The sequence below is a fragment of the Myxocyprinus asiaticus genome, chromosome 31 (assembly GCF_019703515.2).
Source record: "Myxocyprinus asiaticus isolate MX2 ecotype Aquarium Trade chromosome 31, UBuf_Myxa_2, whole genome shotgun sequence".
NCBI classification, from domain to species: Eukaryota; Metazoa; Chordata; class Actinopteri; order Cypriniformes; family Catostomidae; genus Myxocyprinus; species Myxocyprinus asiaticus.
The window spans coordinates 39,057,837-39,079,830 of record NC_059374.1 but is presented as its reverse complement, the minus strand read 5'-3'; the positions used below and the strand labels follow the sequence as shown (position 1 = coordinate 39,079,830).

The 21,994-nt window shown below is 40.0% G+C and overlaps 1 protein-coding gene across 5 annotated transcripts in view; it reads right to left on the bottom strand.

Annotated features, from left to right (window-relative positions):
- LOC127422217 (protocadherin Fat 3-like) overlaps positions 1-21,994 on the bottom strand; it is a 127,254-nt gene that overhangs the window by 61,662 nt on the left and 43,598 nt on the right. For 3 of the 5 annotated variants that reach the window (XM_051665558.1, XM_051665557.1, XM_051665559.1), the window contains exons 7-10: positions 17,019-17,158; positions 9,558-9,833; positions 5,017-5,227; positions 336-4,442 (exon numbers count right to left, since the gene is read on the bottom strand). In XM_051665558.1, the coding sequence (XP_051521518.1) occupies positions 336-4,442; positions 5,017-5,227; positions 9,558-9,833; positions 17,019-17,158 (4,734 nt within the window). Of the gene's footprint in view, positions 1-335; positions 4,443-5,016; positions 5,228-9,557; positions 9,834-17,018; positions 17,159-21,509; positions 21,579-21,994 lie in introns of all 5 variants that reach the window. The other 2 variants (XM_051665555.1, XM_051665556.1) reach the window with 1 other exon arrangement.

Sequence of the window (21,994 nt, the reverse complement as noted above, 5' to 3'; positions counted from 1 at the left end):
TGGCCAAAAGTATGTGGACACCCGAACAACACACCCATATGTGTATTCTGAACATTTGATTTCAAAACAATGGGCATCAATAGAGAATTGGTTCTTCCTCTACAGCTATAACAGCTTCCACTAGATGGTGATGAGTGACTAAGGCTTATATTTTGCCTAACATATCTTTTTTTGTTCTACGGATGAAAGAAAGTTAAACAGGTTGTAACAACTGAGGGCAAAATTTAGAATTTTGGGTGAAATATCCCTTTAACAAACTGTTAATTAGAAGGTGGTGTCAACAAACTTTCGACCATATAGTGTATTTCCATTTTCTTTATTCCATAAGCTTTTACCTGTAATATGATAGGTGACCTGTCGGTTTCCAGGTGAGCTGTCATTGTCCCGTGTATTTATTACTACCACAACTTCACCAGGTGCATCACTTTCACATACGCTGCCATAGTAACGGAGCTGAAGGAACTGTGGTACGTTGTCGTTGGAGTCGCTCACTTCTATAGTAACAGTCGTCGAGGATGACTGGCTGGCGGGGTCACCAAGGTCAAACGCCCAGACTGTAAGACTGTGGGCAGGGCTCTGTTCATGGTCCAGCCCCTTCAGTGTTGATATCCAACCAGAGCTGCTGTCAATCGTGAAGTATGCTCCAAGCTCTTCTATATCCTCACTGGCAGAGCCAAGCAGCCCAGGTGGAGCAAGACTATAGGTCACCTGACCGTTAGCTGCCCAATCAGGATCCATAGCACGTACTTGTAGAATACTAGTTCCAGGTGAAAGTCCCTCAGTGACTGATGCCTCATAGGTGTCTGACTCAAACACGGGTTTGTTATCATTGACATCTTGTACTTTGACCTCCACATCGACAGCAGATACTGCGTCCAACCGTCCATGCTGCAACACTGCAAGAACTTTAAAATGATAGACCTGGTTCAGCTCTCGATCCAGGGCTTTATCCAATTTGATCATGCCACTTTCTTTATCCACCACAAACACTCCATTGCTGTTGCTCTCTGGAGTCTGACCGATCACAGCTGAGAAGCTTACTGGGAAGGAAGAGTGACTAGTTGAGGTGTGTAGATGTACCGCCCCTAGTTGGGAACCAATGGACAAGTCCTCTGGCACGGTGAAGGAGAATTGTGGTTGGCTAAAAGCTGGTATGTGGGCGTCGGTGGGCAGGACATGGATGTAGACAGACACAAGTGAGTGTTTGACAGGTGCACCTCCATCAGAGGCCTTAACAAAAAAGGACAGCACAGACCCTCGTAAAGGGGCAAAGTTGCCCTTGGTGACAACCCAGCCACTTTCAGGGTCAATGTCTAAGAGGTCAGTAACCTGCAGACTTGCTTCACTGTACAGGCTGTAGCTCACTTGTCCGTTGACTCCCTGATCAACATCCCACGCTTGAACTTGCGTCAAGAGGGTACCTGGCTCAACCTCAGCTCGCACACTGGCATGGTACTCTGAGGCACCAAAAAGTGGAGCATTGTCATTCTCGTCCACTACAGTGACCCGAACGCTGCAATATCCAGATCTGCCACCAGCATCCACAGCTGCAATGGACAGCACAATCTCACTTCGTTCTTCTCGGTCTAGACGCTCAAGAGTTGTTATTTTTCCACTTCTATCAATGCTGAACAAGTCACGAGCCGCATCAGAGAGCAAAACATACCGCACATCCCCAAATGGGCCAGGATCGGAATCTTGTGCCCTGATCATGAGGACATTTGACCCCGCAGGTGCGTTTTCCCGCACATCTGCCTCGTATATACCCTGCATGAACTGGGGGGTGTGCAAATTTGCTTGTTCTACTCGAACGTGCACTTGCGCCGTGCTCGTGAACACGCCATCCGAAACGCTCACGTTCAGGGTGATGGCAGAGGGCAAGCGTTGTAGACGCCGTTGGCCACTCAGGGTGAGGACGCCTGAGGAGGCATCCAGTTCAAACAGCATTTTTTCATTTCCAGACACAAGGCCGTACTGCAAACGTTCGGCGTCTGATCGGTCTGCGTCAGAGGCCTGGATGCATGTAACAAAGTGACCCCTGGATGCCAGTTCATTGATGGAGGCCTCATAGAGCAGCTGATTGAACACTGGAGCATTGTCGTTGGTGTCTGTGACATCAACAGTTACCCAAACTTCGCTGCTCAGTGGAGGAAAACCATTATCTGTTGCCTTGACAAGGAAGATGTAGTGTTGGATGGTCTCATGGTCCAGAGAGCGAGCGGTCAGAATCAGTCCACTGCTACTGTCGATGTGAAAGTGGTCAGTGCTGTTGTTACGGTCCGGTATGATTTGGTACCGAATGGCTGCATTTTTTTCAGAATCGCTGTCTGTTGCAAGCACCTGCAATGCTGCCGTGCCAATCATGGCGAACTCCGAAATGGCAGTTTTGTACGAGGGCTGCTCAAACACTGGAGGACTGTCGTTGACATCCAAAACGATAATTTCAACATCTACTTCAGCTCTAGCACCTGTGAGGCAGTCCGTCGCTCTGATGATGAGTCTGTGGGCGGGGCTAGTCTCATAATCTAGTGTTGCTATAACACTGATGACCCCTGTGTCAAATCCAATGGAAAACAGTGTGTTTGGGTCACCATGTGTGATTGTGTAAAGAACACTCTGGCCCTCAGGGCTGCTTGCATTAATGCCCAGAACTGGAGTCCATATTGGTACATCTTCACTCACTTTGACTGAGTAGAAGGGACGGTCAAAAACTGGCATTGCTTTGTTTACAACGGTAACTGGGAATGTGATTGAGGTGGACAATGGTGGCATGCCTTTGTCACGGGCAAAGACCAAAACATGATATTCCACACTAGAAAGATCAGCTTCAAAAGCCCTCCGCAAGCGAAGTTCGCCACTTATGCGGTCCATCTCAAAATGTCCCAGCTCGTCTTGCAGAAAGTAGTTGACCTCTCCGTTTTGACCTTTGTCCCGGTCTACTGCTCTCACCCGAAATATTGCCGTCCCTGGCTCCGCTTCTACTTGCACAGTAGCATAGTATGGCAATCCAACAAAAATGGGAGCATTGTCGTTTATGTCAGTGACTCTAACTCTGACTATTGCCCTTGCGACACGAAGACGATCCTCTTCGCGACCTGCCTGTACCAGCAGTCCGTACTCTTCCTTCTCTTCCCTGTCTAGTGGGACTCCAACAGTCTCAATGGCACCAGATGTTGGCCTGATGAGGAATTTCCCACCTGCATTCAGCAACATATATCGCAGGGGCTCATTTAGCTTGTTGCCTAGCGCTGTAACCACAGCAACTGTCGTTATATTGCCGTTGTTCTCCTCAATGTTAGCATTGTACGCACTGTGTGTAAAAGCAAGCCCGCTGTCAAGAGCTTCATGCACTAAGACGGTAACCAAAGCTGAGCTGGAAAACCGTCCGTCTGATACGCGGACGTTAAAACGAAATCGTTCTTTGCTAAACGAACTATTTCTCACAGTCAACAGTCCTGTGCTTGGCTCAATGCTGAAATGTTCTAAGCTCCCATCAGTCAAGGAGTAGGTGAGCTCTGACTGGCCATTGCCATCAGGGTCAGTTGCGAAAACTTGTAAGGCCTCTACACCTTCGTATGATGGTAGCAACAGAACAGCTTCGTAAGAATCCTGGGAAAACTTCGGTGGGCAGTCGTTAACATCTTGCACCTCAATCGTAACTTCTGCAGGGTGCTCCGCCGAGAGCTGTGGATGTCCACTGTCCCTGACATTAATGTGAAAACTGAATGTGGGTGTGGTTTCGTGGTCAAGCTGAGCAATTGTTCGAATGGAGCCAGTACCGGCGTCTACAGTAAAGAAGCGTCTGGCAGATTCTTCTATTATTTGATACACCAACAGAGCATTATGGTTGCAGTCAGCATCTGTTGCTTGTATGACCAGCGGCTGACCATTGTCACTTTGCACAACACTGTTAAGCCCCGCCCCTTCACTAATACTTCCATGATAATGCAGCTGTTGGAATACTGGTGCGTGGTCGTTTTGGTCAAGCACAGTAACAGTTATTGTTGCATTAGACGCTTGTCCTGCCATGTTGCTAGCGGTGACTATTAGCACATATGAGGAAACAGTTTCAAAGTCTAGAGATTTCTGCATAGTGATTACTCCACTGTACTGGTTGATACGGAAGGTTCGGTCTCCGTTGCCATGGCGAATGTCATAGGTAAGTGTGGAAAGACTGAGGGCATTCACTGTAATGACTGAAGTTCCTATGGCAACGCCCTCAGGGACCTCAGCCTGATATTCATTTTGGGGAAACTTGGGGCCAGCATTATCGGACAAGGTGACAGAGATCTGCACGACAGCTGTTGAAGACAATGCAGGTGATCCGTTATCCATCGCTTTGACAGACAAGATGTAGTGACCAATGTTGGAGATGTCCAGCTCACGGGCCACTGAGATTATGCCCAAAACAGGATCAATTTTGAAAGTGTTTCCTGTGTTCCCTATGTAAAAAAGATAAAAAGAAAACCAAGTTAGAAAAATACGATATATTACAAAGATATGGCATTAGAGCACATATCTATCAGTCAGCTTTGGACACACTCACCAATTATTTTCAATTACTATTGTCCACAATTAAGTATTAAGTCTTTAAAACTATAAAATAACACAAACGGAAGTATGGGGATAGTGTAGAGACAAAAATGCTGAACAAATCAAAACTATCTTTTATTTCATCTTCTTCAAAGTAGCCACTTTTTGTCTGGATTACAGCTTTGCACACTTTGGTCATTCTCATTCATGAGGTGCACCCTGAATTGCTTTTAAAACAGTATTGAAGGAGTTCTCATGTATGCTGGGTAATTGTTGACTGCTTTTCCTTCCATATCCGGTCCAAGTTCAACTAATCATTTAAAAAAAACAAAAAACGGGTAGCTACAATTTACATTTTTCTACAAAAATAATTTCAACTGTTTAAGCACAGGTATTTCAATCAAAAGGTTTTCAAGATTATTAGAAACAAATTCAGTCAAGTGTGCCAAACTTTTGATTTGTAGTGTATGCGAGTATGTGTACCTGAGTCAATGCTGTAACTGATTTGTGCATTCTTGCCCTTGTCCTTATCGAGTGCTGTCACGATGAGAACAGCTGATCCCAGAGCAGCTGACTCATACACTTGTCCCTCATACATGAACATGGTGAAGTGAGGGGCATGGTCATTCACATCTTCTACACCAATCAGCACACGAGCAAGGCTGCGTCTGTACGGGAACTCTTGATCTTTCACCTAACATGGAAAAATAGTCAATACGAAAGAGAAAGATGGAGAGAAGGAAAGAGGGAGGGAAACAAATATGAAAGGATTAGTTCACCCCAAAATAAAACCTCTGTAATTACTTACTGAGTTTGTGAATTGAAACTGATTAATTGAAAAGATCTGATTCAAAAGAACATTTTGTTCACAAATCAAACATTGTTACTTTTCTCATGAACAAGGACAGGAGAGCTAGAGCGGATGTCAAGGCTTTCAATGAATATGAGCTTCTGGTTTTTTCCAGATTACAGAATGAATTCTGTAAAATGTCATTTGTAACGTATTCTGTTAGATTACTCAAGGTCAGTAATGTAATCTAAATACTTTGGATTACTTCCTCAGCACTGGTAGATTTTTTTCACTTGTTTTGACTATAAAAGCTCTACCAGTACAGTAAGACAAAATACACGTTAAAAATACATTCTCCGAAAAACCAAAATATTTTATGCAGTGTTGCTTCTAAAACAAGATAATGAAAACTGATCTTGTTTTAAGAATTTTTAGATATTTTTTACCGAAAAACAATACACAAATTCTCATCAAGAATAATGTTTTTGCCCTAATATCAAAGGTCTAAAATATCAAAATTATTCAACATGGATTTTCTTGATAAATATATGATCATGCCTGATATCAGGTACATGTAAAATGACAAGAAATAGCATCATCCCCCTCCCACCCACACACACACACACACACACACACACACACACACACTTGTACTCACAAAGCAAACTAAAACTGACTCACTGCCAGACAGACTGAGAGGATAACATCTCTCTCTGGATTATAATAACAAATTTCATGCATTTGCAGGCAGCAGGAATATCCTTGTGCTTATTAGATAAGACACTCACTGTCTCGCACCCTCGTCAAGGGAGTGCAGAAACAAGGAGTGATACAGATCAGATCAATAATTAGATCACAGTGGAGAAACGGCAGGTGTAGACGACATTAAAGTAGAGACGGCTGCCAAAAGCACAAGGAGCAATCTCCTGTTACTGTCATACATGCACTCAAGCGTGAAGAGAGACAGAGAGAGAGAGGCAAATCTGTGAGAATCAATACTATAAACACTAAATGGAAGATCACCCTCCTTTTCTCACCATCCAGTGCGAGTTAGTGAGTATTCAAAATTGAGGGATGAATTAAAAAAAGAAATAAGGGGACAAAAAGTGAAATCTATCAAAAATACTAATTAATTTAAGGTTTAGGTTGCTAAGATGTTTTGGGTGGTTGCTAGAGCATTGTTATAGGGTTGCTAAGGTGTTCTGGGTGGTTGCTAGGCACTGCTATGTGGTTGCTAATTGTTCTATGTCAGGGGTTCTCTATGGGGGCGTTCAAAAGATGCCAGGGTGCGCTGAGAGCAAATTAGTAGAGAGGGGGGTGTTAGGTTACAAATGGTGGGCGTTGGGGGGCCTGGGTAGGTCAGCGAGTTGCTAGGGAGGGTAGAGTCACATGGGGTATCCTCCTCGTGGTCGCTATAATGTGTGGTTCTCCCTCTCGGTGGGGCGCGTGGTGAGTTGTGCATGGATGCCGCGGAGAAAAGCGTGAAGCCTCACCACTCCACAGTAACACGCTCAACAAGCCACGTGATAAGATGCGCAAATTGACGTCTCAGATGCGAAGGCAACTGAGATTCGTTCTCCGCTACCTGGATTGAGGCAAGTCACTACACCACCACGAGGACCTAGAGCGCATTGGGAATTGGGCATTCCAAATTGGGGAGAAAAGGGGAGAAAAAACAAAACAAAAAACAAACAAACAACAACAAAAAAACAAAACAAATGGGGGGCGTTTATCAGTCATAATAATCAAATCTACAGTCAAGTTCCTCTTTGCATTAAAACGTTTATCTAGACTTGGAGTATATCAGTTGGCTCTCAATTATACAGGTTGGTACGCATTTGTACCACGGTTCATCTGATTTTGAAGTCTAGCGACACATCTGAAGTATCTGGTTTAGCAGTGTCAAATACACAGGTGGAGGCACAACCTTGGCTAATGCATCTGTATGGCTCTGTGGATGGATACGGATCAGTGGACAGAGCAGTGTGAGTGTAAAGCACTTAAAGCTTGAGCTCTTAAACTCGCAGCTTTGCGAGAATCAGTGAGAAGCAAGGCGCGAGAAGTGGAAACCATTTGAATTAGGCACAGAATTCTACATCACCACACTTGAATTTAATATAGTAACACTAACTGTACTTTAGGCAGAAATAGATTGATAATAAATATTATCATTTCACTACTTCAGTTCTATTAAATTTGTCATAGGCTACATTAGGGGAGTGAGGGAATATAATTCATTTTTGTTACAACTTATAAATATTTATATTTTGTATTTACTGTCTGTGCATGTGTTTAGAGTAGGTCTACTGTTTATAATTATAAAAATGCCATAGTTTGTTTTATAGAAATCATGGGAATGAAGTAGGGGGCGTTCATCAAAAAAAGGTTGAGAACCACTGTTCTAGGTGTTTGCTAGGCTGTTCTGGGTGGTCGCTAGGCACTGCTATGAGGTTGCTAGGCTGTTCTGGGACACTTCTAGGCATTGCTATGCAGTTGTTAAGTTATTTTAGGTGGTTGCTAGGCTGTTCTGGGTGGTTGCTAGGCATAGCTATATGGTTGTTTAGGTGTTCAGGATAGTTGCTAGGGCATTGCTATGCAGTTGCAAAGGTGTTCTGAGTGGTTGCTAGGCATTGCTTTGGGGTTGCTAGATTGTTCTGGGTGGTTGCTGGGCTACTGCTAAGCAGTTGCTAAGGTGTTCTGGGCGATTGCTAGGCATTGCTATGCAGTTGCTAAAGTGTTCTGGGTGGTTGCCAGGCATTGCTATGCAGTTGCTAAGGTGTTCTGGGTGGTTGCTAGACATTGCTATACAGTTGCTAAGGTGTTTTGGGTGGTTGCTAGACATTGCTATGTGGTTGTTAAGGTGTTCTGGGTGTTTGCTAAGCATTGCTATGTGGTTGCCAAGGTGTTCTGGGTGGTTGCTAGGCATTGCTATGTGGTTGCTAAGCTGTTCTGGGTGGTTGCTAGACATTGCTGTGGTTGCTTAGGTGTTCTGAGTGGTTGCTAGATATTGCTAAGTGGTTGCTAAGGTGTTCTGGGTGTTGCTAGGCAGTTCAATGTTGTTGCTAAGGTGTTTTTTGTGGTTGCTAGACATTGCTATGTGATTGCTAAGGTGTTCTGGGTGTTTGATAGGCATTTCTATGTGGTTGCCAAGGTGTTCTGGGCATTTGATAGGCATTTCTATGTGGTTGCCAAGGTGTTCTGGGTGGTTGCTAGGCATTGCTATGCAGTTGTTAAGGTGAACTGGGTGATTTCTAGACATTGTTATGTGGTTGCTAAGGTGTTCTGGGTGGTTGCTAGGGATTGCTATTTGGTTGGTAAGGTGTTCTGGGTGGTTGCTAGGGATTGCTATTTGGTTGCTAAGGTGTTCTGGGTGGTTGCTAGGGATTGCTATTTGGTTGCTAAGGTGTTCTGGGTGGTTGCTAGGCATTGCTATGCAGCTGTTAAGGTGTTCTGGGTGATTTCTAGGCATTGTTATGTGGTGCTAAGGTGTTCTTTGTGGTTGCTAGGCATTGTTATGTGGTTGGTAAAGTGTTCTGGGTGGTTGCTAGGGATTGCTATTTGGTTGGTAAGGTGTTCTGGGTGGTTGCTAGGGATTGCTATTTGGTTGCTAAGGTGTTCTGGGTGGTTGCTTGGCATTGATATGTGGTTGTTAAAGGACTAGTTCACTCAAAATTGAAAATTCTGTCAGTCATGTTTTTCCAAACCCGTATGACTTTCTTTCTTGAGATGTTAAGCAGAACTTTAGCCTCAGTCACCATTCACTTTTATTTCATATGTCTTTTTTTCCCATACAATGAAAGTAAATGGTGACTGAGGCTTTCAGTCCCAAACATTCTGCCTAACATCTCCTTTTGGGTTCCACAGAAGACAGAAAGTCATATGGGTTTGGAACAACATGAGGGTGAATAAATGAGTGGTTGTTAGCATGTTGCTATGCAGTTGCTAGGGTGTTCTGGATTCTGGCTTAGGTCTCTCTTTTAATGTAAATCTATTGGATTTTTTTATTGCCTGACTTATTGTCTGCCAGGTGAAAGTCATAAATCCAGTTGCTTAGAAAAGTAATAGCACACTTCTCCTCAGCAAGCCATGTGATTTGAGGTTTTATTCAAGTAAGGAGCACAAACGGTGCAATGAGTTACACATTTTAATACTTAGAGTAAGGAGTTAACTTAACTTATAGATGGAGGTTTGATAATATCAGAGTGATTAAGTATAAGATTTTGGTTTGAATTACCATGACGGTGAGAATGTGCTGAGTTCGGCTCTCGTGGTCCAATTGGCGAGCTGTGTAGATGATTCCAGTGTTTGGGTCGATTCGAAACAAGCGCATGCTGCTGGGGTCAACGCTGCTCTGGAGGTTAAAGGTCAAACGGTGATGCTCATCGCGGTCAGATGCCAGCACCTGAACCACCTCCGTATCCGGGGGCATATCCTCTGCGATTGTGATGTCATAGGTTGGCTGAGAAAAAATGGGTGCATTGTCGTTGTTGTCCAGAACAGTAATGTGGACCTGTAAAAAAAAAAAAAACACAGCAACAGAGATGACACAGTTTCAATCACATCATTTAAACAAATTCAAATCCTTTAACTCAACATTAAAAATGAACCCTGTGAAGCCTGACATATTCAAATTTAAATTTTTTTGCCATTAAACTGTTTTTAGTACCATTAGAAAACTATAAAAAGAAATCGAAGTTTTTTGTATGTGTCATATTTGATACATTAGGCTTTAAAGGTCACTATCCTCCTGAGGCCCAGCAATTCATTTTTGTGTAGGACATTTGTTATTTAAGTTTTCTTAGCCCATATATGCTACAGTGGTAAATCTTGGGGTATTATCAGAGGACCAAATGTTTGAGAGTTTGGCCATGACAACTTCCTCTCCTTGGTCTATGAATATGAATTGAAATGTATCACAGTTCAATTCAGCACAAATAAAATATTCTTTTTTCAATAAACAATTTTTATCATATGTATTTTATGCACCAAACACTATATTAACATTTAAAAAAGGGATATTGCAAATCTTTTTTCACTGGGTCTCAGGAACTTATGGTAAGATGACATCATAATAGCTTGTAATGTAAAATAATGAGATCTTTATAATGACAGAGCAGGCTGCATATATGAAAATACACAGAAATATTAATTCACACTTTAAATATATCTTATCCACCTTTTTCCTGAACGTGGAAGTGTTCCACAATTCGACTGTTTTCAATTTCTGATCTCCAGTGTTTTCACTCGCATCAGCGTATTCATTTTTAACGTGTAATGTGATGTTTAAGGTATTACATTTGTAAAACTGACAAAAAACATGTGGCTGTATAGTACCAATACTTCACAGAGTTGAGATGACTGTTTTTATTTGACAGTGACTCAACTGACATTTTACGAGCTGACATGAAGTGATGGTCCGAGGCTAGTTACTGTTGTTATGTTATAACTGCACAAGTTGAGCCTGAAATTTAATTTTACTCCAAGAAAACATAAATGGTTGTTGTTCTCCATCTGGATCGCTCGTTTTGGTAGTTTTTGCATTGCGTCTCGAGACCAGAAACAGAAAACAGGCAATAAGATTTCAACAGGCATTTTCAATAAAATAATATACAAAAATTTAACCAAGCACAAGTTGCTTATATTCAGCAAATACTCATTTTAAAATATCAGTAACAATATAATCATTACTGGAACTTTTACTTTATTAAAATCAGCAAAGATTTCACATAAATAGAGAATGTAATACAAAAACGGAAATTTATGGAAGATTTAAAAGATATTTTTCATTCATGAAATGCCTGGAAACATCCACCAGGTGGCAGCAGACATCTAGTACATTGCAGACAACAGGATTACTGTCAAATTTGTATTATGTTAATGATGAACATGCTTTAGAAAATAACATATTGCATTTGATACAGGTGGCGTTATAGGGTTAAAACTAAATGTACTCACTTAGTATTACTATTTAAACACTCCTGGTCTTATTGTAAATAATTCATCAAATATCTGTAAAATGTAAATTTTTGTTGTAAACTTGTAAAATTGTAAACTTGCTCCGCCTCTAAAATGACTACTTATCGGCTGACATCTTCAAGCGCACTTAAGTTTCAACCAATTAAGCTTTTCAGGATCTAATCCACATTCACCCTACATTTTTTTTTTTTATCTTCTTGAAAATCCTGTTTAGCTCCGAAATTCATTACAGTAGAAAAATGGGTTGCAATATAATTTCATGGTAATTTTAATGAGTGCTTTGTTCTGTCAAAAGAAATTATTGTAAGCAAGACAAATTTTTGATGTGTAAAACTCACTTTAGAAATAAAAATAAATGCAGTACAGCTCTTTTGAACTGGATAAGAAAGCTAATTTGAGATTAATGTATATTATATATACATTTTGATCACAAACTAACGTAAATATACAGCCTTATATCGACTGATGTGTTTACAAACGTACTACATTTCATAATTTTTTTATTTACAGTATATGCTAGTCTAGGTGAATGATGTTCTCCGGTCAATATTTCTGAAATTATTTTGAATAAAAAAACAACACAGGTCTTGTTCATATAACTGGTTCATGTTGCCTTCAGCCGGTGTCGGTTTTATTTTTTATGAACAATACTACATTGATAGAATGCTGAAATAAAAGCGAACCTGCATCAGCCAGTTTGCTTTCATTTCAGCCTTTCATCAAAGCAGACTTGTTCGTAACACTCAGTTTACGTTAACTTGTATTTATAGACATTTTCTTCATAGAAGCACACGGAGAGCGCGAGTGTACCCGCTTGTGTATGTGTGAGCGCAAGATCAAATCATGTTGGCATATCTAATTATAAAGTAATAACAGACATGCACTTCCGTCTCACCCGCCCTTATGGAGACACGCTGAGCTCCATCTGTGTGTGTGTGTGTTACAGGCCGTGAATGAAAGTGTGTTTGTGTATGAAAGTGAGTAAATGAGTAAGGCGTGAGAGAACTTTCTAAATAGAGAGTTATTCTTAAAGAAGAATACAATCGCTTTCATCTCTTTTGCGTCCTTTCTCTGACCCTCCCGTTAGCAGTCTGGAGTCTTTGTTGGTAGTGTGTGTGTGTGTGTGGTATTTGTATTTTTAAATGAGTGCATTTGCATGGAAAAGAGAGTGTGCGCCTGTCTGTTTTGAGTGTGTCTGCAAAGTCTTTAATATGTATGTTTAATATGCGTTTGGCTGAATTTGAATTAGTTAGCCTTTGTGTTTACATCTGTGTGGATTTTTTTTTATTTTTTTTTTTTACTTTGGGTACCTTTATGTCCCAACTATTTTTTTATTTTTATTCTTTTTGCATGAAGGTCATAGGTTGAATACTTTTTTGTACTTTTCAAATGACTTTTATGAATAAATTGTTTTAGCAAAATATCCATAAATAAAATAAAATAAAATAAATAAAACAATAAAAAAAACTGTATCCTAAATACACACAATTAAATAACATTTTCACACTTTTAAACGCCAAATTAAAGCTTTATTGGAAATGACACCCCATAAAAATAAGTTATATTTACCTTGATTATTCTTTGTTTCCATCAAACATAACTTATCATCATTATCATATTATCATGTTTTTAAACATGTAATAATTTGTCATTTTAAAATGGATTTTCATAGTTAATTATTGAAAGTCTGTGTCTAAGACAAGGCTAAAACAATAAAATCTATATCTAAAATGCATTTGAAAAGTATTGAAAATAAATGATGAAGGCCTGGTAAAAAGTCTACCACCCCCCCTCAAACTCAGCTCCAAAAGATATACTCCTCGATCATTTATTATTTCTCGTTCTTCTATGTTTTTCCTTTCAGGATGGATCATGTCCTTTACACTCTGACCTTGGTGGACATATTACACCATAAAGAGTGACTCGTAACCATGGTGACTAAACTACTAATCCTATAGCACCTTGACATCAGGGATAGCCAATCCACACTGACAGACATTATCAATCAAGTACAAAAATCAGACAAAGCAGACAAACACTGTAGCTCTGTTCCAAAACATAGTGATCTGCCTACCAATACAGCATTTTAGTGAGTCTCCTGTGCGGCCATTCTAAACCAGTCGCTTATGAGGTTCCATTTTTAGTCAGGATGCTGCCTAAGTAGCTTCACTAAAGCCACGTCCACACTAATTCATTTTTGTTTGAAAACACCTTAATTTTGCTACCTTTACGCCTCTCTTCAAAACTGGAATCGCATTTTGCACCACCAAAAATGCACTTTTGAAAATGCTCTCTGTAACCGCATACTTTGGAAAACGATGATGTTGAAAACTTTAGAGTTTACCAACTAAAACGTATTACTGTGGAAGTGGCGTAAGGTTTAGAACAGAGCTTGTGCATATCATAATTACTGAAACCCTTATCCTCTTCAACTCTGGTGCATTTTTTGGCTGCCACCTGCAATTTTTTAACTACCAAATTTAAAAGCTCACCGTTCACACATTCAGTAGACTAATTGCATAAAATTGATCTCTTTTTATAGACAAACCAAATTTTAAGAAAAGATTGCAATCATTCATAAATAATATTGTACGGCGCTGTGCCGTACAGCCCGTCTGGCACCAACAATCATGCCAAGGTCGAAATCATTGAGATAAAAACATTTTCCCCAGATTTTATGCACTGTACTGCTGCCACATGATTGGCTGATTAGATAATCGCATGGATGATTGTTGGTGCCAGATGGGCTGGTTTGAGTATTTCTGTAACTGCTGATCTCCTGGGATTTTCACACACAACAGTCTCTAGAATTTACTCAGAATGGTGCCAAAAATAAAAAACATCCAGTGAGCGGCAGTTCTGCAGATGGAAATGCCTTGTTGATGGGAGAGGTCAACAGAAAATGGCCAGACTTTTTTGAAAAAGTCACCGGTAACTCAGATAACCGCTCTGTACAATTGTAGTGAGAAGAATAGCCTCTAAGAATGCTATTCTGAGATGTGGGTTGGCGCTGTTTTGGCGGCATGAGGGGGACCTACACAATATTAGGCAGGTGGTTTTAATATTGTGGCTGATCGGTGTATGTTTACAATCTTATGATAAATATCTATTTTTTTCCCTAACTTCATAAGCATGTACACTATATTGCCAAAAGTATTTGCTCATCTGCCTTTAGACGCATATGAACTTAAGTGACATCCCATTCTTAATCCATAGGGTTTAATATGACGTCGGCCCACCCTTTGCAGCTATAACAGCTTCAACTCTTCTGGGAAGGCTTTCCACAAGGTTTAGGAGTGTGTTTATGGGAATTTTTGACCATTCTTCCAGAAGCGCATTTGTGAGGTCAGACACTAATGTTGGACGAGAAGGCCTGGCTCGCATTCTTCGCTCTAATTCATCCCAAAGGTGCTCTATAGGGTTGAGGTCAGGACTCTGTGCAGGCCAGTCAAGTTCTTCCACACCAAACTCGCTCATCCATGTCTTCATGGACCTTGCTTCGTGCACTGGTGCGCAGTCATGTTGGAACAGGAAGGGGCCATCCCCAAACTGTTCCCACAAAGTTGGGAGCAAGGAATTGTCCAAAATCTCTTGGTATGCTGAAGCATTCAGAGTTCCTTTCACTAGAACTAAGGGGCCAAGCCCAGCTCCTGAAAAACAACCCCACACCATAATCCCCCCTCCACCAAACTTCACAGTTGGCACAATGCAGTCAGACAAGAACCGTTCTCCTGGCAACCGCCAAACCCAGACTCGTCCATCAGATTGCCAGATGGAGAAGCGTGATTCGTCACTCCAGAGAACGCGTCTCCACTGCTCTAGAGTCCAGTGGCGGCGTGCTTTACACCACTGCATCCGACGCTTTGCATTGCACTTGGTGATGTATGGCTTGGATGCAGCTGCTCGGCCATGGAAACCCATTCCATGAAGCTCTCTATGCACTGTTCTTGAGCTAATCTGAAGGCCACATGAACTTTGGAGGTCTGTAGCGATTGACTCTGCCGAAAGTTGGCGACCTCTGCGCACTATGCGCCTCAGCATCCGCTGACCCCGCTTTGTCATTTTACGTGGCTAACCACTTCGTGGCTGAGTTGCTGTCATTCCCAATCGCTTCCACTTTGTTATAATACCACTGACAGTTGACTGTGGAATATTTAGTAGCGAGGAAATTTCACGACTGGACTTGTTGCACAGGTGGCATCCTATCACAGTACCACGCTGGAATTCACTGAGCTCCTGAGGGTGGCCCATTCTTTCACAGATGTTTGTAGAAGCAGTCTGCATGCCTAGGTGCTTCATTTTATACACCTGTGGCCATGAAAGTGATTGGAACACCTGAATTCAATTATTTGGATGGGTGAGCGAATACTTTTGGCAATATAGTGTAATTCTGGGTCTGTTTGCTCTATCTCCCTGCAAAAAGTCTTATTTCATTTCACTAGATGGCAGCAAGTACTAGGAAATGCATGTTTCCCACTGTTTTGTCATATATCTCGGCCACTGAATGGACTAGAAGCTCAATCCAGGGGTCGTTGTAAAGCTGATTTCATCAACTTTGTGATATCTAACATTTAATTTTCAATAGCTGATAACATATTTTGCAAATGATTTGTATATAATGCTTTTTATTTATTTTGCTACATTTGACATAAAACAGTCAGGCTCACAGACAAGTAAATAATGGCTCATTTGAAAAAAAGATTTTTGGCTACTTTGGGGCTTACAAATAATTAATAATAATAATTTTCTTTATTTATCACACATTATACATTTGCACATATACAGTGAAATTCTTCTTTTCACATATCCCAGCTAGGCTGGGGTCAGAGTGCAGGGTCAGCCATGATACAGCGCCCCTGGAGCAGATAGGGTCAAGGGCCTTGCTCAAGGGCCCAACAGTGGCATCTTGGTGGTGCTGGGGCTTGAACCCCTGACCTTCTGATCAGTAACCCAGAGCCTTAACCGCTGAGCTACCACTGCCCCCATTTTTTTGCATATCCCAGCCAAGCTGGGGTCAGAGCGCAGGGTCAGAAGCAGTGATTGGAGCAGACATGATACATTTGTCTTTGTTGTCTTACTGGGATATTTCACTTTGTGATTCTTTTGATAATCATTCGAACTGTGGTGTAAGGGTGACAAAATAGTCTATACAGTCACATTCCAGAAAATGAGAGCTTTCATTTCATATATGACTTGTCCATTTAAGTGCTATGTGCAAGACTTTTATATTCGAACACATATTTATACGTTGTCACCTCTAGGTGGTGCTCCTTTGCAACGCAAAGTTTATGGCTTTTTTATATTATTTTACGTAAAATAAATGCTAAAATAAATGATACAGTCACATTTCTGAGAATGACAGCTTTTATTTGATATATCACTTGTCTATTTAAGTGCTATGTGAAAGACTTTTATATTTATAGGCATATTTTTATGTCGTCAATTCTAGATGGTGCTCGTTTGCGATGGAAGGTTTTTAAGGCTTTATTTTATTTTACGTAACATAAATGCAAAAGTGATGGTATTCTCTGAAAAGTTCAGTTTCAAAGCTTTCAAATGATACCACATATACCTGACTTCTGTATCCGGGGACTTTAACGTTTTAAGTGTAAACTTATTTCGCGATATAGCGCCCCCCTTTGGCGGTGGGTCCAGAGAGTTCAGATAGTGTACCTCAGTTTTTGTTTGTTTTTATTTGCATGTGCCTGTGTGTGTTTACCTGAGTGTAAGCTACATTAGTTCCATCGGTAACCTCCACAGTGAGGTTATAAAATGATCGTTGCTCTGCATCCAGAGGTTTAGCGATGATGACAGTGCCAACACCTTTCTCAACGTCGAACATACTGTCCACATCACCACCTTACACAGAAAGAGAGACACAATTAAACACAAGAGCTCTCAATTTCAGTCTAACATCAAGAAAAAGGGGGAGATCACACACACACACACACACACACACACACACACACGCACACAAACATATATTAGTATTGCATAGACACGCAGTTTCAAACACACACAAATGTAATTCCCATGTACACCAGTTGGGGGCGCTGCAGGGTTTTACTTTTTAAAACAGCAGCAGGAAGGGATTTCCTCAATATACCCACATTTTTCTCTCCACACACACACACACACACACACACACACACACACACACACACACACACACACACACACACACACACACAGAGTAAATAATATTCAACACATCCCACATATGCAAAACACACACTTAAAATGCACACAACCCACATATGCAACACATACATGCATAATGTCCTACACAAATTCTACAAAGAAACACAAAAAACACACCCCACATATGCAACATGCATTATGCACACATCCTACATATGTATCACACACAAAATACACTTCTTACATATACAAGTTAAGGTTGCCAGCACCACTTTTCAATAAAGTTATAATTGTAAACATTAGTTAATTATATTAGTCAACATAAGCAAACAAGGTCCAAAACACTAATTTTTAAAAAAAAAAAAATTTTAATTAAAAGCTGCAAATGTGAGCATGTAGTAAATGCATAATGAACTAATATGCACTAATAATGCAATGAACATGGTAACACGTTACAAAAGGTTTTATTCATTAACAGTTAACATGAACTAACAATGAACAATACTTTTGCAGCACTTCTTAATCTGGGTTAATGTTCATTTCAGTACAGTATATACACCAATACATTTAAAAAAAATTAAGTTGTGCACATTATGCAGTATGAACTAACATTGAACGTTTGTATTTATTTTAATAAACATTAACCAAGATTAATAAATGCTTTATATAATTATTGTTCATTGTTAGTTCATGGTACCTAATGCATTTACTAATGTTAACAAATAAAACCTTATAGTAAAGTATAGAACGTTTTGCATTTATTTTTTCTACACACCCTCCCCACCCTCACCCCAAAAGACAAGTACACACACAAACAGTAACACTAATACACATGCATAACACATCCCATATACACGTACACAAACATGCTCTTCAGAATCTCCGAATTAAGTGAGCGAAAGACCCAAACTTTTAAATGTTATTCACTGGAAATCTTGTAGCTGCATTTTTGCATACACAAAGCTGCCATGTTGTGATCTGTCAGGTGACGCATGAGAACCAATGGGATTTTGTTTTGTTATCGACAAAGTGTAAATGCGAAAAAAAAAAAAAAAAACTGAAATTTGCTGTCTTCTGCCTGTTTCCATTCAAATGGACTTTTATCGATAAAAATGATGTGCATGATGACATCATGCTAAAAAAAAAAAAACACTTTGTCACATAAGTTTTGGTTTATCGCAAAAGAAATCTGCCCTTAAGCTGTTTCCATTCAGAAATGTATGTATATCGCTAATTGTGTACCTTTTTGCCTCCAAGATGTCCCTAATTTTTTCTCCCCCAAAGTCTTTGTAAAATGGGGAGAGTATTGAGACAATTCATTGAAATTAGCCAGCTTACTGTCATTTTAATTTCACAAATAAAAGCAATCAGAAGATGAGGAACTGCAATCAAAAGGGAGCTGTTGCCCTTCTGATAGGCCTGTAATATTGGTCTTGATGTTGCGCCTATCGCAGGTTGCTAACGGTTCTGACCCAAAAATGAATCGTTATGGCCCTGTTCAAGCTGGCATCCTGCACCAAGTAGCGGGGGAAACTTTTGGTCTTAGTATAAGGACCATCCATCGATGTGTATATGCTCTGTGCACAGCTATTAAAGAAAAATTGATGCGGTGTAATATCAGGGTTTACATATGATACATTCCTGATATTCAATAGGCTATTTTAAATAATCATCTAATCTGAAGCATTGCCATCACAACTGCATTATGTCCTGCATATTTTTCCAGCAACTTTTAATGACCAACTGAACTTGATTGTCATCTAAAATTAATTTTAGCATCATAATGCAATTTACATTTTCTGAAGAAGCTCAGCAAATGTGATCCCAGTTAAAGAGGGTTAGATTTAAAATATTTAAAAGTTTTGAAATGTTTAAAAGCTAATTTTCTGAAAGTGAACTCAGCATTGGACAAATAGTTCTGATAGTGTATGGTCTTGAAAAAAAGTGTAGAACATTCTGAGAATGTCATTCAGACAATTTTTGTTCATCTGCAGAACAGGTTAAGGCTAATTTAAGTTTGTTTAAAGAAAAGGCAAGTATATAGGACTAACAATATTATTTTTTTCATTTGGTAATTTATTTTTTTAATGTAATGCTTTTTTCATTTGGTAATTTATTTAATTTAATACAGGGAATTTTGCCGGCATTTTTTCAAAAGTAATCTAAACAATAATTTTGTAGAATTGGGCTATATGTTAGTGTTCCTAAAATGCACACTGATGCTTTTCTCCTAGTATTGTGTATTTATTTTTACTTTGTGCACAGAAATGATATGTTTTTTTGTATTGTGGGATAATTCCATGACTGCTGTCTATTATTTTGAATGGTGTGGAAAAGCAACTTTAATAAATGAATGGATGGCTACCACAATTAAATTAATTGCAAAGAGAGGCCATTCATTTGGACTCCGTGCACTTGTCGATGAAAGGTGCATGATATGAGATATTTGTGTTGGCACTCCTGGAAGTGTCATGACACAGATATGTTTGCAGCATCAGATATGTGCAGGTATGCCATTAAGACCAATCCATAAATGCGAGTAATGCTTCATGCACAATAAATTGGCTTTCAAGTATGTATACCTTGTCGTCATGATTAACACAGGCTAACGATTGGTAAATGTGACATGTGACACTACATTTTTGCATTAATTCCAATTTTCTTGACAAAAAGTGTTTCCAAACCAGTTTTTTGCAACATTTGAATTATCGACATAGAGTTTATGAGCTAGAGTTAAACGGAAAAATATTATGTCGACACTTGTGAAATTTTAGCGATAAATTGTGTTTCCATCAGCTTTATCGTAAACTTTTTGATGCCCTACATCTTTTGTCGAAAAAAAAAAAAAACCCTTGGATGGAAACATAGATACTGATACCAAATCTGGTGGCATGCATACTCCTGCGACATATTTAAATTGTGCGATCATGATTGAGATTAAGCTATTGAGTGAAGGGGAACATTTTCAGTGAATAACAAATTACATTTCGGTTGGTAAATCATATAGACTACATTTATGGTACATTAATTGTGTTTTCCTTTCATGGTGCTTTTATTGTATGTACATTCCAGAAAACATCTCCAACTGTGTTCCACAGAAGAAAGTCAGTCAAACGGTTTAGATCCAAATGAGGGTGAATAAATGATAATATTATTTAATTTTCGGGTGAACTATCCCTTTAAGAAGTGGTTCAGGGAGTTGCATCAGTGTTTAAACCCTGTGTGTGTAAACGGAGATGAAAGTGTGTTTTGGCAGGGCGTTATGCGTTACTGTTTGTTCTGCCTGTTGCTGGAACACATGGCAGAATCACACACACACTCTTTCATTCATCACCGTCCAACCTCTCTGTCCTCACACACATGCATGCTAACCCTGGGTTGACCCCTGACCTTTCCACACTCGACTGGCTGTTTAATGGTGCATTAATCAGGCTGCTGATGATAAGGCTGGGTCAATGACCGCCAGAGGGGCCTGAGGTGCATCATAAATAAACGCAAACACACACACACACACACACACACACACACACACACACACACGCACGCACATACAGGGAAATAAACTATAATCTCTGCTGCACAGTAAACATCCTAATACATCTAAAGTGAGCATACATGCACATGCATACTCATACATTGCACATATGCTTAAATCATATTGGTATCAAGGTACCCGCCCTAAAATCCACACCCCAACCAGTCAGGTTTGAGAAAAACAGCACAACACCAGGGGATGATGAGAAAGCAGAGCCAGCTGATGGTTAAACAGCAACAGAGCAATAGCAGTTCTGCTGAACTTATTTAGAGAGAGAGAGAGAGAAAGAGAGAGAGAGATAGAGACAGAGAGAGAGAGAGAGAGAGAGAGAGAGAGAGAGAGAGAGAGAGAGAAAGAGAGAGGCAGACACAGACAGAGAGTTAGAAAAAGAGACAGGCAGACATTGATTTAAAGACAGAGAAAGTGAGATCACGACACAGACCTTTAAGAGAAAGAGAGAAACCACAGATAAAGAAGAAAGCAGATTTAGAGAAAGAAAAGAGGAAAAGAGTTCTGCTGAACTGGTAAAGATACCTTCTGTAGAACAGTTCCTGCCACAAGCTGTCTGGAGTATATAGAACATCTCACGGAAAGAGCGAGGACCTTCCCATACGAAGCATTCAGAAAGAGAGAGAGTGAGAGAGAGACAGAGAGAAAGAGAAGATGGAAGAGGGTTTATAGAACAACAGAAGAATGGAGAGTTGTTGAAGGGGAAAAGAAAATTAATGCAAAAATGAATGAAGAGAAAAAAGTGAAAGAAAGAGTAGCGAAAGGGTGCAGAGCAGGTGCGGCTAAAGCAAACAGAAGGTATCTGAACACCAAACCACATGCATGATGCATTCTGGGAAATTCCGAGACTCTCTAATAGTCTCCTATTTCTAGAACTACAGGAAGTCAAAGTCCTAAAGAAAAATGACTTCAACATTACTGTGTAATTATCACAATTTAACATTAAATTATTTTATTTTTTTGTTTAATATTAACACAAATTGGAATCCTGAAATTGAAATATATTGTAC